This window comes from Heptranchias perlo, chromosome 8, assembly GCF_035084215.1.
Source record: "Heptranchias perlo isolate sHepPer1 chromosome 8, sHepPer1.hap1, whole genome shotgun sequence".
In the NCBI taxonomy this organism is placed as follows: Eukaryota; Metazoa; Chordata; class Chondrichthyes; order Hexanchiformes; family Hexanchidae; genus Heptranchias; species Heptranchias perlo.
Genome location: NC_090332.1, coordinates 3,553,698 through 3,568,838, shown reverse-complemented (window position 1 = coordinate 3,568,838; position 15,141 = coordinate 3,553,698). Strand labels below are relative to the sequence as shown.

Below are 15,141 nucleotides of genomic sequence, written 5' to 3'. Positions count from 1 at the left end.
CATCTCACTTTTCCACCCCTCCCTCTCCCCTCGCTCTCCTGAAGGCTCTGACTTCTGCTGGGGTACGATCCATGAGTGCCAACAGCCCTCCTGTGCCTCACCCAAGTACCCACTCCTCATGTATGAGGCTTTACCATGACAGTTTGCAGACTGTTTGTCCCTGGAGGGCATCACACACAAGCCCCATGTTAGATAATTACCCCCCATCATGTTCTAACTTTCTGGTAGGGGACTCACTGGGAGGCGATCAGGAATAGGAACCCTGGCTAAGTTTCTTCCTTTCCTGGTCCAGGGCCGCTCCTGCCCTCTTCCCAGCTGAGATCAACTAACAGCATCATCCATGGACGGGGCTCCGAGACCCTCCTGTTCCATATGACTCAGTTCCATCCTGGAAATTGCCTCTTACCTACTGAACCATCCATAGCTTTAAATCCTGGGGGAAATCTGGAGGCTGCCTTTACACTGCAGTATCAGCAAACGCAAGTTAGGATAGAAAATATTTACTGTGGTACCTTCTAGTGAACGAGCATGTAAACTGATTTCTTTTGAATGACTGAAATGGTACCTACCCTTGGACCCTCTGATCCTGGTGTACCTGATGGGCCAACACGACCGACTGATCCCTGTTAACAAACAAAGCCTTCAGTCAGACGCCGCTATTAAAATCCACCTTTATTAAAAAAGCATTATCATATGTACTTCTTAATGGCACAGTATCTGACTTTAATCGTTAGTCTGTAGAAACACACATGAAAACAGACAAAAACTTAAATTCTCAATACATTGCTACGATCTACATTATAAATTGCCTTTTCAAACTCTTAAAGGACCACCCTTTCTCGCAAAATAAACTGCCAGTGGCACGGCACCCAAGCATCCCTTCGCGTTGTTCCAGTTGTGGACTTGACACATGTGGAATGACTTGTAAACGAAACGTATTTAAAATGCCTAGTGGTTTCTGTGCCCTTTGAAGTTGTATTGAGATTTACAATGTGTGTAATGCATTCCAGACCTGTATCAGAGTATTGGATGCTCAAGGGCAGGGAGTGGATTACAAGACGATAAACCCAACTAAAGAGGAATTAGATGACAATTTAAACCATGGTGCAAACCAGATTGAACTACTGCCACCCGTGCAATATGAAGATTTAAAAAAAAACTTCATACAAAATGGCACAAACATCACAGAATATCAGGTCCTTTTGGACGGTGAGCTGCAAAGGAATTCACCACTGTTCACAGAAATTTTAGTAACAGCTATTTCAGCTGGCTCTTGTCGAGAAACAGTTTGGACAAAAAACCCGGTTGAGAATGGGATTGTGGGTTTGAGCAGGAGGTATAGTCTGAGAGAAGTACCAAGAGATATGGTGGCATCTGAGGCCTTGGGAGGAGGCAGGGCATAATTTGTGGAGTGCAACAGGCCAGGGACAATTCGAAAATCCCAAAATGCAGATGCGTTAAACAAATTTGTATCTGTCTTCACAGTGGGAGACACAAAAAGCATACCAAAAATAGTGGGGAACCAAGAGGTAAATGAGAGTGAGGAACTTAAAACAATTACTATCACTAGAGAAAAAGTACTGGACAAACTAATGGGACTAAAAGCCGACAAATCCCCTGGATCTGATGGCCTACATCCTAGGGTTCTAGTAGTGGTGGCTGCAGAGATAGTGGATACATTGATTATGATCTTCCAAAATTCTCTAGATTCTGGAACGGTCCCACTGGATTGGAAGGTAACAAACGTTACTCCGTTATTCAAGAAGGGAGGAGAGAGAAAACAGGGAACTACAGGCCAGTTGGCCTGACATCAGTCGTCGGGAAAATGCTGGAATCCATTATTAAGTAACTCGTATCAGGGCAATTAGAAAATCATAATATGATTAGGCAGAGTCAACATAGTTTTATGAAAGGGAAATCTTGTTTGACAAATTTATTAGAGTCTTTTGAGAATGTAGCTAGCAGGGTAGATAAAGGGGAACCAGTGGATGTTGCATATTTGGATTTTCAAAAAGCATTCGATAAGGTGCCACATACCTTATTGTTACACAAGGTAAGGGCCCATGGGGTTGGGGGTAATATATTAGCATGGATAGAGAAGTGGTTGAAGGACAGAAAACAGAGAGTAGGGATAAACGGGTCATTCTCAAGTTGGCAGGCTTGTGGGTGCCACAAGGATTGGTGCTTGGGCCTCAGCTATGTACAATCTATATTAGATGAAGGGTCCAAGTGTAATGTATCCAAATTTGCTGATGATACAAAGCGAGGTGAGAAAGTAAGCTGTGAGGAGGACACAAAGTGTCTGCAAAGGGATATAGACAGATTAAGTGAGTGGGCAAGAAGGTGGCAGATGGAGTATAATGTGTGGAAATGTGAGGTTATTCACTTTGCTAGGAAGAACAGAAAAACAGAATATTTTTTAAATGGTGAGAAACTATTAAATGTTGGTGTTCAGAGAGACTTGTCCTCGTACAAGAAACACAAAAAGTTAGTATGCAGGTGCAGCAGGCAATTAGGAAAGCAAATGGCATGTTGGCCTTTATTGCAAGGGGGTTGGAGTACAAGAGTAAGGAAGTCTTACTACAGTTGTACAAGGCTTTGGTGAGACCTCACCTGGAGTACTGCGTACAGTTTTGGTCTCCTTATCTAAGGAATGATATACTTGCCTTGGAGGCGGTACAATGAAGGTTCACTAGATTAATTCCTGGGATGAGAGGGTTGTCCTTTATGGAGAGGTTGAGTAGAATGGGCCTATTCTCTCTGGAGTTTAGAAGAATGAGAGGTGATCTCATTGAAACATATAAGATTATGAGGGGGCTTGACAGGGTAAATGCTAAGAGATTGTTTCCCCTGGCTGGAGAGTCTAGAACTAGGGGGCATAGTCGCAGGATAAGGGGTTGGCCATTCAAGACTGAGATGAGGAGGAATTTCTTCACGCAGAGGATTGTGAATCTTTGGAATTCTCTACCCCAGAGGGCTGTGGATGCTGAGTCGTTGAGTATATTCAAGGCTGAGATGGATAGATTTTTGGACTCTAGGGGAATCAAGGGATATGGGATCGGGAGGGAAAGTGGAGTTGAGGTCGAAGATCAGCCATGATCTGATTGAATGGCGGAGCAGGCTCGAGGGGCCTTATATTCTTATCCGCTTTTTAGACTGCAATCTCACCATGCATAAAAAGAACACGACGATCCATTGGATTACTGAGCTGACTCAGAAAGCCAAAGGCCGTGGGAAAGAAGTCGTACAAGTATAACCACCATGGTAATGAAAAATTGGAACTGCCAATGCTACAGCCTTTATTATGCACTCATTTCAATCGATCATTTAAAATATTTCAAACATTCTCATCAAAACCTATATGTAACTCTGTACTGATATGATAGTGTAAAGATATCACAATGAACGTGATGAGTTGTTTTAAAATGGAGCCTCATAACAATGTGTAGGTTGGATGCCCTGTTCCATCAAATATTCCCTGGCACAGCATAGGTAGGTGCAGGGTAAAGCTCCCTCCACACTGTCCCATCAAGCACTCTAAGAACAAGCACCACCATAACCCAACCTCAGAACAGCACCCATTGCAAAACTTCCATTCACCATGGCTGTTGTCGGGTTGCCTCTCTGAATGAAATTCCGGACTTAGTACCAATTCAGCCCCATTTATGCTGCGGACTCACCATCCTTTATATTATGAAGTAACCCCAGGGGAAAATAAAACAAAGAGAGAAAAAGTACTCACCGGTCGGCCTGGCAATCCTGGATCTCCTGCATCACCTTTCATTCCGGAGCGTCCCTGTAACAGACATAGTCCAGAGCATCAGCACAGCGAACAAAATGGCCCTGGAAGGACCTATACGTTAGCAATGGTTGTCCCACTAGTATCAACAATATGAAGGGACCTGATGGAAATAACATAGGAACTGGAGGAGGTCAGTCAGCTCCCCTGCTCCACCTTTCAATTAGATCATGGCTGATCTGTACCTCAACTCTATTTTCCCCCCTTTGCTCCATTTCCCTTGATACCCTTACCCAACAAAAATCTATCGATCTCAGTCTTGAAAGCTCCAATTGACCCCCAGCATCCACAGCCTTTTGGGGGAGAGAGTTCCAAATTTCCACTTTGTGTGAAAAATGCTCCCTGATTTCATTCTCGATTATGCCCCTCTGTTCCGGACTCTCCCACCAGAGGAAATAGTTCAATTGCTTGCAATTTAACACAGAGACCCACACAGGTTTGATTGGTTTAGTTGTTTAGGTCGATCATGCTTTCAGTCAACTTCTAATTATTCTATTCTAACTCAATCCTGTCCTGTGTGAAACACCTTGGGACATTTTATTATGTTAAAGACGCTTTCTAAATGTAATTTGCTGCTTGTATTTGTATATTGCCGCGAGTCAGAATTTTATTTATGAATATCTCACTTCAGCCACATCACCGCTCATCAAATGAAAATTAGTGATGGTAAAAGGGCCAATGTCACTCCCTCCAACTTAGGGTACTAACGTTAATCTGCTTTATTGAATTTGGGGAAAATCTCTCAAAGTATTGAAGGTATTACTTCAATCAACGTAGAGAGATGGAGAAAAAAAACTGCAAAAGAATCTAATCTGAAATTTGAAAAAAACAGGACCTCCCGGAACGTCTGCCAGAATCGGTGAAGACAAAAGGCAGGTGAATGTTTCATGTGTGTAGAACCTTCATCACATCTTCGAAAGCTTCTCGATCCGAAACATTAACCTGTCTCCCGTCAGATGATGGCAGACCTGCTGTGTATTTTCAGCAGTTTTTGTTTAGATAGGAAGATAGATGGAGCAATGGAAAGACTTGATGGCCTGAATATGTAACGAGAGAAGCCAAGGATGAGAAATAGCTATTTGGCCCATTGAAGTTCACTTCTCAAGTCTCTTAACTTTCCCGTTATAATATCCAGCTGTATTTTCAATGTCCCTAGTGGTTTTGCTTCTACTATCTCACCTAGCAGATTATTCCAAACATTTATCTCTCTTGAGTAAATTCTTCCTGATATCTGTTTTAAATTTACTTGTCATGAATTTAAATTGATGTTCCTTGCTCCTTCTTTCCTGTCTTGTTTTGAAGTAATGAAGTAAAGGTTCCCCATTCCATATTTTATATGTCTGGATACCCTTAAGGTACCTTCTTTCTTGGCTGCTGAGTCTGACTTTCTGTAATTGTGCCTCATAGTTTATCCTCTTTGCACCTAGGATTGATCTTGCTGTATCCTTTCCAATGCGTGCATACCAGAACTGAATACAGTATGCCAAGTGTGGCCTGCATAGAGTATTGTATAATCTCTGAGGACTTGTACTCTCTACTATTCCGGTTATATATCACAGGATTCCATCAGCTTTTTTTTAAACTGGTTTACCATCTTGAAAATGAAGAGTCTGATGTTATTCCCAGGTCCCCTTTCTAAGTCTCCCTGTGATAATTCAATTCCATTCCATTCATTCTATACTTAGAATATGTTTTTTGCCCGAGGCAATTCTCTAGGTGCATCCTCTATCTCTACTGCTCTCCCTATTTTAGCCTCATCAGCAAATCTGACCAGCTTACTTTGGATTTCAATATCCAGGTCATTAATGTACATTAGAAGCAATAACGTCTAAGCAGGCACCCCAGTGGGACTTCACTCAACACCCTCTCCAGCTCTCCGTTTCCTATTGTTTTAACCAACTTCCTATCCAGAATCGTGCTGTACCTCAGCTTCCTGTGGCCACAGTTTAATTACTTGCCTTTTGTATGGGACTTTTCTCAAAAGCCTTCTAAAAGACAAATAAATAGATGGGTAGATACAGATAGATAAATAGACTGAAATGAGACAACAGTCTTAATCATGAACTAAGCCCCCTTTTTGAAAATGTAGTGAGGTTACACTGAATGTTATAGGAACATAGGAATTGCTAGACGATAAAAGACTAAGGTCCATCTAGTTCGCCTTCTACCATCCTGGTGGTCGCATGAGACAACGATAATGGAGTTGTTGACTAATCCTAGTAATCAATCTCTATCAATGAGTCTACAACAGACCCAGACATGAGGCGAGGAAAACCCCCAGTGGTGGAGAGCTTTGGGAACTATGTTTCTATGGCAAGGTCAGACATCTTGTTTTTTGGGATGCAATCCATGCAATGACTAGAGGACTTTGTGGGATTCTGTCGAAGGCTTCCCTTGTCATTGGAGTAACCGTTTTTAAAAATAAAAAGTAGGAGACACCTCTACCTTCAGCCTAATGAAAGCAGACAGAAACCACATCACTATGAAGTAAATCCATGAATTTGATGGAAATCTGTGAAATGTTCCTCACATTGCTGAATGGTGGTGGAACCCAGAAGGAGGGGGACAGCTATTAGGCATGTCACTGAAGCAAATCTATTTTTGAAAGATAGCTTTACAGCAATTAAACGGGACTAATCTGACCATGGTCTCAATCTGTCAGGTTTCTACACTCACTGAGGTGACATTAGAGTCCAGTGTGCCAGTGGATGCCCTCTTTCGTTCAATGACTGTGATCTGCCTTGTTGCTGTTGCTAAGAACTCAGATAATGGGAGGCAAGTCCTACAAATTGAGCTTGGCGGAAACCCATGTATGGTTTTGCAGGTTACCAAAGTGGTTCTAAATGGAATAGAGCGCTACCATGGTAACTAGGAAATCAACGCAACAACATGTCGAGAAGAAGTAATGCAGACCTCATGTTTTGCTTGAAATAACCATTTCTGCAAAGTGGGTTTATATCTGGTTTTCAGATTTATCTTGCATTAGAAACTGATAGATTTCAATTTCATTGATGCTAAGGTTAAAAATGCAAAAGGTTTCACTGTCATTTTGCTCTGTTGAAAGAAAACTCTCCCTTCGAAAAACATATTATATCAACAACTTGTTAGTATCCATAACATTATGGCTTTGAAGTTGCACTGTGGGGTACCAGCATCCAAATGCTCAAGACATTTAGATGAAATTCCTTTCTCTGCTATTTGAATGGATGCATTATTTATTTTAATGTCACTGTTAAAATAGCAGACTGAGGAACTTCATACAAATAAGTCAAGTCTTCATATGGTATTATCCCACAAGCAGATATACCCCAGATGGTTGGAAATGGGATTCTGTCTCAAGAACAGGAAAGGGGGCAATGGTGGGGAAAGGAGAGAAGTTAAGTTGCGTGGCCTTTTAAAGACTCACCAAAAATTCAGTAGTCCGAGTTTTGTAAGACTGACTCAAAGATCCCAGTTAGCTTGTGCGATCACCTTGGACATGTCAGTCAGTTTCTGCCTAAAATGTTATTGTTTCTCACTTAGGAACATAGGAATAGGACTAGACCAATCAGCCCCTCGAGCCTGAAGTAACCCACAGATTGCACAAGTGCAAAGGTCTTTCCTGTGTGTCTTTTAAAGTGGGCTAATCATGTTTTCTGGTTTAATTTCTAGCAATTAGGTTCTTTTCTAAGTATACATGAGATAATTAGCTAAATTATGGATTGTGGAAGCTGGTAATTATGAGGAGATATTTGCAACTACACAAAATTGGAAAGGTTTTCCATTTGAGGCTGATCTGTTGCCATGATATTCATTTGAGTATTTCAGCCTCGATGCCAATGGAGCAGAGCCATGGATGAAGTAGCAGATTGTTGAAAGATTACTTGAAACTGAGGAGGGAAAAAAGTCAATAGCTACGTCGTGTTCTGCCTTGCAAAGTTGTTAAAGACCTAAGGTAATGGAAAGCATTACAAACATGCTTCTTTTGCAGTTCATGGGACCATGAACGTAAACTGGTATAACATCCATCGTGAAGCCAATCTTGATTTTAAAACTTGTTTATCCATTGGATTCATCCATGTAGGGTCTGTCATTCAGCACTTTGGTTGATGGGAGGCCTTTGTTTCAACAGTAGGTCCTTGACTGTCCGAAGGCAAAACTTGTACTTGGAGGAATGTTTAATAGGGAGCTTGGAAACAATATAGAATGATAGGGTTTTCGCCATTATCTCTTCTCTGGCATCTTGCTCATGGGAAAAGCATTTCCTTGCTGGACAAAGCACTGAATCCATCTCTCTCTTGAATGCATAAACTTATATATATCCTCAAGCCTGTAATTTTGCGTTAATGTTGACCAAACAGCAGGGGAAGAGTCCGTTTAGAGGCCGAACAACATCTGTAGACACTGCAACACCCCAAATAGTTCCTCTTCATCCAAAGGGACATAGCTTATTCTGAGTGACAGATTTGGACCTCAGATGCCTCTCATGCTTACTTCCCATGTGAAATTTTACATCACCTTGGGCAGTTGCTGTAGTCTGGCACAGTTTGTAATCCCAGAAACTTCTTGAAGTCATTTACTTGCTTTTTTTCTTTTGAGAAGCAGTCAATTACACACGAGAACAATTCAGCAATGCCATCCAGGGTCCAAGTAACTGCAGCTGGATGGAACAGCTAATTATAGAAGTAACTACCCAAGAAGGAGGCTGATCATCCGTGTCCAGGAATCTCTTTTGGAGCTTGTCTTGTGGTCACTGTTATGCCAAATGTAAAATGAAGCAACCGAAGATTTTATGACTGGTACAACCCAATTTTTTTAAAAATCAGCTCCAGATAATGCTCTCCGTTGTCAAACTTTCAGTTGTGAAGTAGTAAGTTTCCACCAAAAAAAAATGGACATTGTGGTTTTGTGTAATTTTGCTTGTGGTTGTTGAAAATCAGCCCTTGAGGGTATAGAATATCCACCTGTTGAATCCCTTCTGGATCCTATTTTATTTCAGAAATGTTGCAATATTGGGATTGTACAAAACACATACATTATAAATGCCAGTGCGGGGTGTACCCTGTTTAAGAAAGGCTGACTCAACCTATGGAAGGCTTTGATAGCGCACAGCCATCAAACTGGAACAGCACAAAGAAAGCCTGGAGGTAATATGATACAATGCTCCTCACAACAAAAGTCAAGGCCTCACGACAACGTATCCTTCGTAAAAGAGACTTCCATTCCCTGTTGGTGAAGCAATCTCACCAATTAATACCCGGGGGCAGAAATTCAGGCTACAGGAATGGCGTTTCTTCAACAGCACCTCCCAAACCCATGACCTCCACCACCTGGAAGGGCAGCGGGTGCATGGGAACACCATCAGCTCTAAGTTCTCCTCCAAGTCACACATCATCCCGATTTGGGACATATATCACCCGTTCCTTCATCGTCGCTGGGTCAAAATTCGGGAACTCCCTCCCTAACAGCACTGGGGGAACACCTTCACCACACAGACTGCAGCGGTTCAAGAAGGCGGCTCATCACCACCTTCTCAAGGGCAACTCGGGATGGGCAATAAATGCCGGCCTCGCCAGCGATGCCCACATCCCGAGAATGAATAAAAAACAAAATCAGAGTGGTTTTTATTTATGGACTACAGCAATCCCCTAACAACTACTCCTCATCTCCTCTCCCCTCCCTCCTGAAATTCTGTCCTTATGTTATTTGTAACACTGTGGGGACGTGAGAAAAACATATTAAGAAAACATGTTTTCGTCTTGACAGATTAACCGTCGAGTTGGGAATTTTGGAACTTACTGAGCACTCACTGGTCTGAGACCAATGCATCCTGTTTGAACTTAGTGAGAAACCCCCGCAACCTGAGTGAGTAAGCAGCTAATAAGAATACCTTTTAATTATGTCATTAATTTTACAACGTAAGTAATATTTTTATTATCAGCTGTAAAACCAGTTGTTCGAACGGAGAAGGGAGAATGCCTTTGAAGTTATTTTTTATATATATAAATGTGCAATTGGTCCTATTGCACATTTTTAAAAACAAACTGGATTACATGTAACGATATTGCCACCATAATGTGAACTGATCAGCTTGCACCATTATGGGCTGTTTTCAACACTACAGTGCTACGAAGAGGGGGGGAGGGGGATAGGAAGTGAAACAGATAGACTCACCGGTTCTCCTGGAATTGAGAGTCCGTTAGGACCCTGAGGGCCGGGGAGGCCTTGTGGACCGGGAGGGCCTGGCTCACCACGAGGACCCATTGGACCCTGCGGAAAGGCAATTAAGAGTTTTATTATTTTTGCTTTCTGCATGGCAAACAAAAACAAATCTGTTGTTTTTATTCCTGTCGTCAGCACCCGTTACATAAGTCCGTATGTTACATGTGTTAGTTCCAAACCAAACACGCATAAATTTCACCTGGATATCGGTCAGAGGCTTACAAGTCCCAATGGCTCTGTAGGTAAACACGTCAGTCAGCGTGTAACAGAGCCATGCAAACCAGGTTCAGTCCCCGGTCTGTGCTGAGTTAACTGACCTTAGCCTGGGACAGCAAGTAAGTGTGCTACAATAAGAAGAAAGAGAGACTTTCATTTATATAGCACCTTTCACGATCTCAGGACAGTCGAGGGATAAATAGTGGCCAGGATGTCAGGGAAGTTCCTCTGCTCTTCTTTGAATAGTGCCATGGGATCTTTTACATCCAGCTCAGAGGGCAGACAAGGCCTCAGTTTAACACGTCTCATCCGAAAGACGGCACCTCTGTCAATGCAGCACTCTCTCAGTACTGCACTGGAGAGTCAGCCTGGATTATGTGCTCAAGTCTCTGGAGTAGGACTTAAACCCACAACCTTCCTGATTCCAAGGTGAGAGTGTTACCACCGAGCCACGGCTGACACCTAGGCAGGTGATGCCCCTGGGCTGGTGAAGAGGAGGGGGGGGTGGGGGCATCATCCAGAGATCCCACTCCTGTTTGCTGTCCATTGGGCCACGCTGAGAAGTATATGTGTGTGGATGTCAGGTGAGGATAGGATTGAGCTGGGTTGCGATGCCCCTGGTGGTAGAATAGCCTGCCAGCACTCACGGTCAAGGTACCAGAGATTTGCTGACGGCCATAGAACTTGACCCCAGCATCAATTTACACCTTCAGGAGAAAGAGAGAAAGAAAGCTGGAAGGATTTTTTTTTTAAAAAGAAATACTTACAAATTGGCCGTTTTGACCTCTTTCTCCTTTAGGTCCTTTGGCACCACTTTGACCCTGTCAATGGGACAAATCACAGAGAAGGTTAATTATGCGCAGCTTGTATTCTATGCTGTTGGATTCCCTGCCCCCCCGGCTCACAAAAAATCCTTAAACAAAGGAGGGAATGTCTGAGATGGTCGAGTTTGAATGTGTTAGGTGCCCATCGACACAATTATTGAATTATACACACTCACGCAAAAAAAAAAAATCCTGGCTGAACATATTCCTTTCGCTTGACATCGGGTAATTCATAATTGTCAAACTCAATCTTTTCTTTTCCCTTTTAATTTAAGCTACATTTAGTGGCTTCTCTTTAGAAGTCCCTGGGAGTTTTCTGCAGAAGTTTCCCATGCCGTTAACACTGTTGCAAAGTCCAATAATCGCACCCTCGCCACGATGCATTATTCTCTCTCTCTCCGTTTAGCTCGGAGGATTATGTCATTCACATTCCAAGACAGGAAATGGAAATGAATGAAGTATTTCCTTACAGAAGGTCCGGGAGGTCCAGGGGCCCCAATGCTGTCCTGAGCACATGTGCAGGCCTTTGAAATCGGTGGACATTTTGCTTCATCTCTCTGGAAACACAGAAAACAGATGACATCATCAAATTATGGAGCGAGGTATTAACAAAAAGGGAAATCGGGCTGAAAATCAATCCTTTTGCATGGCTGTTAATGTTAAAAGCTATAAAAAATTTAGACTGCATTACCGTTTATTTTTAAAATGAGGGAAAGCAAGGCTTTCACAAATGTTATGTGGAGATTATACTTCGCTTTTGAACTTTATCTGGTAGATTGTTTTTTCTCCCCCTGTTATTTTCCTTTGTATTTGCATTTGTTGGGAGAATAAATGGTTCTGAAGAGTTACAACAAAGATAGGGTCCTGCCAACAACCATCTGGTGATATCCTTTCAGGGGTGACACTTTACACTGTAACTGGAGCTATAAATAAGACACTACTTAAAGACACTACTTACGTTGTAAATGTGATGAGACATTTCTCTACTCTAACTCATTCTTTCCCAGGACGCCAGAAGTATGGAACTTTTCACCTTTTAAAACCCAAGCTTGGCACCATTAACCTTTATTCTCAGAAACGTGAGCATGGTTGCATTTATTGCCCATCACACGAGTTACCCTGACAACCTAAGAGTCGACCACACAGTGTGGGAACTGGAGTCGCGTGCAGGTCGGACCAGGTAGGGGTGAAAGGTTCACTAATGTTTTTTTAGATTCCCTTTCCCCTTAAGGGCACTAGAGAACCTGTTAGGTTTTTACAACAATCTGGAAGCTCTCATGGTAATTTTTTTCTGGTGCTAAAATGAGAGATGAACCAGATATGAGCACGCCAATCGTTCGGAGGATCCCATCGCTCATAGCCATTGCCAGGCGATGCTTTCTGAGCGAAGAACAGTAGGTGAATAAATAGTGCCATTGCGGCACCAGATTAATCCACACAATCAACCACCACTTCTCCTCTTGCGTTAACAAGGGCGCAACAACTCGAGCCATGTGTAGGGTTGCCAACTCTGGTTGGGTGTATTCCTGGAGGTTTCATTACATGACCTTCCGCCTCGCACTGCCCCGCCCCCACACTCCCGCCATTGGTCCGTCCTGCAGGCGCACTGGCTGCCCACGCCAATTTGGAAGGGATCGGACTCTTTGTCACCCAATTGGATTAATCTTAAACAGACTTTTTCCCCCTCTCCAATATATTTATAACTAATAAATGAAAGTGTTCAAAGAAAATGAAGGAAACACAATTTTGTTCAGTGCCCCCTATGGTTTTTCTCCCGGGTTGCTTGCAGCAGTCTCCTGGGGATTAATCTTCAATTCCTGGAGACTCCAGGACAATCCTGGGGGGTTGGCAACCCTAATCACACAGAGGCCAATTTACGTAGTTCTGTTACATTTTTGGAAACACTTTTAATATTTTCACATCCTGCGGATGCACGCGCCATTTAACTTCCACAAAAAAGCTGTTCCACTCCGTTTAGCGTTCACAAACTTAAAAAAATGCCTCGCAGTTAAATCAAAGGGAGAACTGACAGCTTTGCCAATCCAAAGAAAACACAGACAGGCGCTCCAACAAGCCACCCTCCATCACCTGCTGGGAGGTGGATACTTGCCATGGAAGGGAGGTCGCAGCATTTGTCTCTTACGGCCCAACCCAGGCTGCAGATGATGTCAAAGCTTTGGATCTGGAACTAGAGTTGAAAGAGAGGGAAAAAATAAATTACTCACAATCACCTTGACAGACATTGTTTTAACAAGCCTGAACGGCCCTTTGTCTTTCTAACCTCTCTTCACTAAACTGACTGAGCTGTTTCTGCTCCCTTTGATGAAAGGTCATCTGCCTGAAAAGTTAAACCCCCACGTTTCACTCTCCACAGATGCTGCCCGACCCGCTGAGTGTTTCCAGCATTTCCTGTTTTTATTTCAGATTTCCAACTTCTGCAGTATTTTACTTTTCACTCTCTTCTGTCTTTCCAAAGCTTTTTAATTACCTAAAGGAGTTGTTTTCACTCTCTGCTGTCCTACCAATGCCTTTTCACTGCCTGACTGGTGTTTGTATCCAGCAATTGTCAGCTTTTATACAGTGTGTTTTTAAATGGTGTTATGATGGCAATTAGCATTCCTGACTCTGTTGCACTCCTCCCTTCCCACTGCATTTTGTTCAGTCCTATTAAGGGCCTCACTTTTACTCCAGCTTCTAGTTTGACAAAGGGTCTACTCCCAAAACATCAACCCAATTTTTTCTCTTTGCAATGCTGATGGACCCGCTGTGTATTTCCAGCATTTTCTGTTCCTTATCTCAGATTCCCTGAATATTGTATTGAAACAAAATGCCCTCCAACAACTGAACGTATCTCCAACGCGTAAAAAATCAAGAAAGTAATATTTATCAATTATTTTGCCAAATGGGTCTGTTGAATGAATCATTCATGGATAGATACATCATTTATTATGCTGCCAATTCATTGTTTGACTGCCGTTCATTAATTGTACCCTTGTTTCAAGTTTTCCTTTCAGTGAAGCCCCCTCCAATTAGAGGATTCAAACCATGCGAAGGTGTGCCTTAAACATTGGAGTCTGAAGTAGGCTACACGCGGTCTGTACACGCGGTCTGTACACGCGGTCTGTACACGCGGTTACAGGTTTGGACCCATTCATGATATTGCGGCAGAGTCATTGCACAGGCCTATGATTATGAATCATGCCTTGCTTCAGAACCACATTCAGGGACGCACTAAGACACACTGCACCACATAACGGAGGTAAGTGTCTCTGAGCTCACCCACAATTCCACACAGGGAACAATGATACACGTTTCTGAGCCAATGACTCCACACATTGGGGGAAGATTTTCTTTGATGGCCATTTCTGGTGAAATCACGAAATCGCAATGTTTACGATACCGTTATGCTTGTTTACGATGCTGCGAACACATATAAGCCTAGAGAAAACCTCTCGTCATAGTCAGCTCTTGATTTCAAATCTGCAACTTTGGTGCGTTATTGGAGTGGAGATGAAGCAAAGGAATGGGAAGGCTTGGGGGGAGGGGGAGGGGAGAAAGTTACTGGGTTGTTCATTCTGAAAAATAAAGGTTACTGGTTATGTAGATGTTCCCACTTCCTAATAAATTTCTTCACTCAGAGGGTGGTGAACCTGTGGAATTCTCTACCACAGAAGGCAGTGGAGGCCAAGTCATTAGATGTATTCAAGAAGGAGATAGATATATTTCTTAATGCTAGGGGGAATCAAGGGACATGGGGAAAAAGCGGGAACAGGGTACTGAGTTAGACGATCAGCCATGATCATTTTGAATGGCGGAGCAGGCCCGAAGGGCCGAATGGCCTACTCTTGCTCCTATTTTCTATGTTTCTATGTAATAGCATCATCTTGACTTCTTTTAAGAGAGAGCAAGGAAACAGGAAGAGGCGGCCATGAATTCTAGCTTGGTTGACATGACGTAGCCACGCAGGCCATGAATGGAGGGTGAGAGCCACACGGAGAAGGGAGACTGATGAAGGGCACTTGTATAGAGGAGGGGGCACATGTGCCATCTGATGACGATCACTCGTATAGACTGTGCCAGCGATGACTGTATGTTTACACT

The 15,141-nt window shown here is 42.9% G+C and overlaps 1 protein-coding gene across 1 annotated transcript in view; it reads right to left on the bottom strand.

Moving 5' to 3' along the window:
- col12a1a (collagen, type XII, alpha 1a) overlaps nt 1-15,141 on the bottom strand; it is a 256,730-nt gene that overhangs the window by 39,458 nt on the left and 202,131 nt on the right. The window contains exons 52-57 of the mRNA XM_067988546.1: nt 13,151-13,228; nt 11,511-11,597; nt 10,984-11,037; nt 9,953-10,048; nt 3,743-3,796; nt 570-623 (exon numbers count right to left, since the gene is read on the bottom strand). Of these exons, the coding sequence (XP_067844647.1) occupies nt 570-623; nt 3,743-3,796; nt 9,953-10,048; nt 10,984-11,037; nt 11,511-11,597; nt 13,151-13,228 (423 nt within the window). The remainder of the gene's footprint in view (nt 1-569; nt 624-3,742; nt 3,797-9,952; nt 10,049-10,983; nt 11,038-11,510; nt 11,598-13,150; nt 13,229-15,141) is intronic.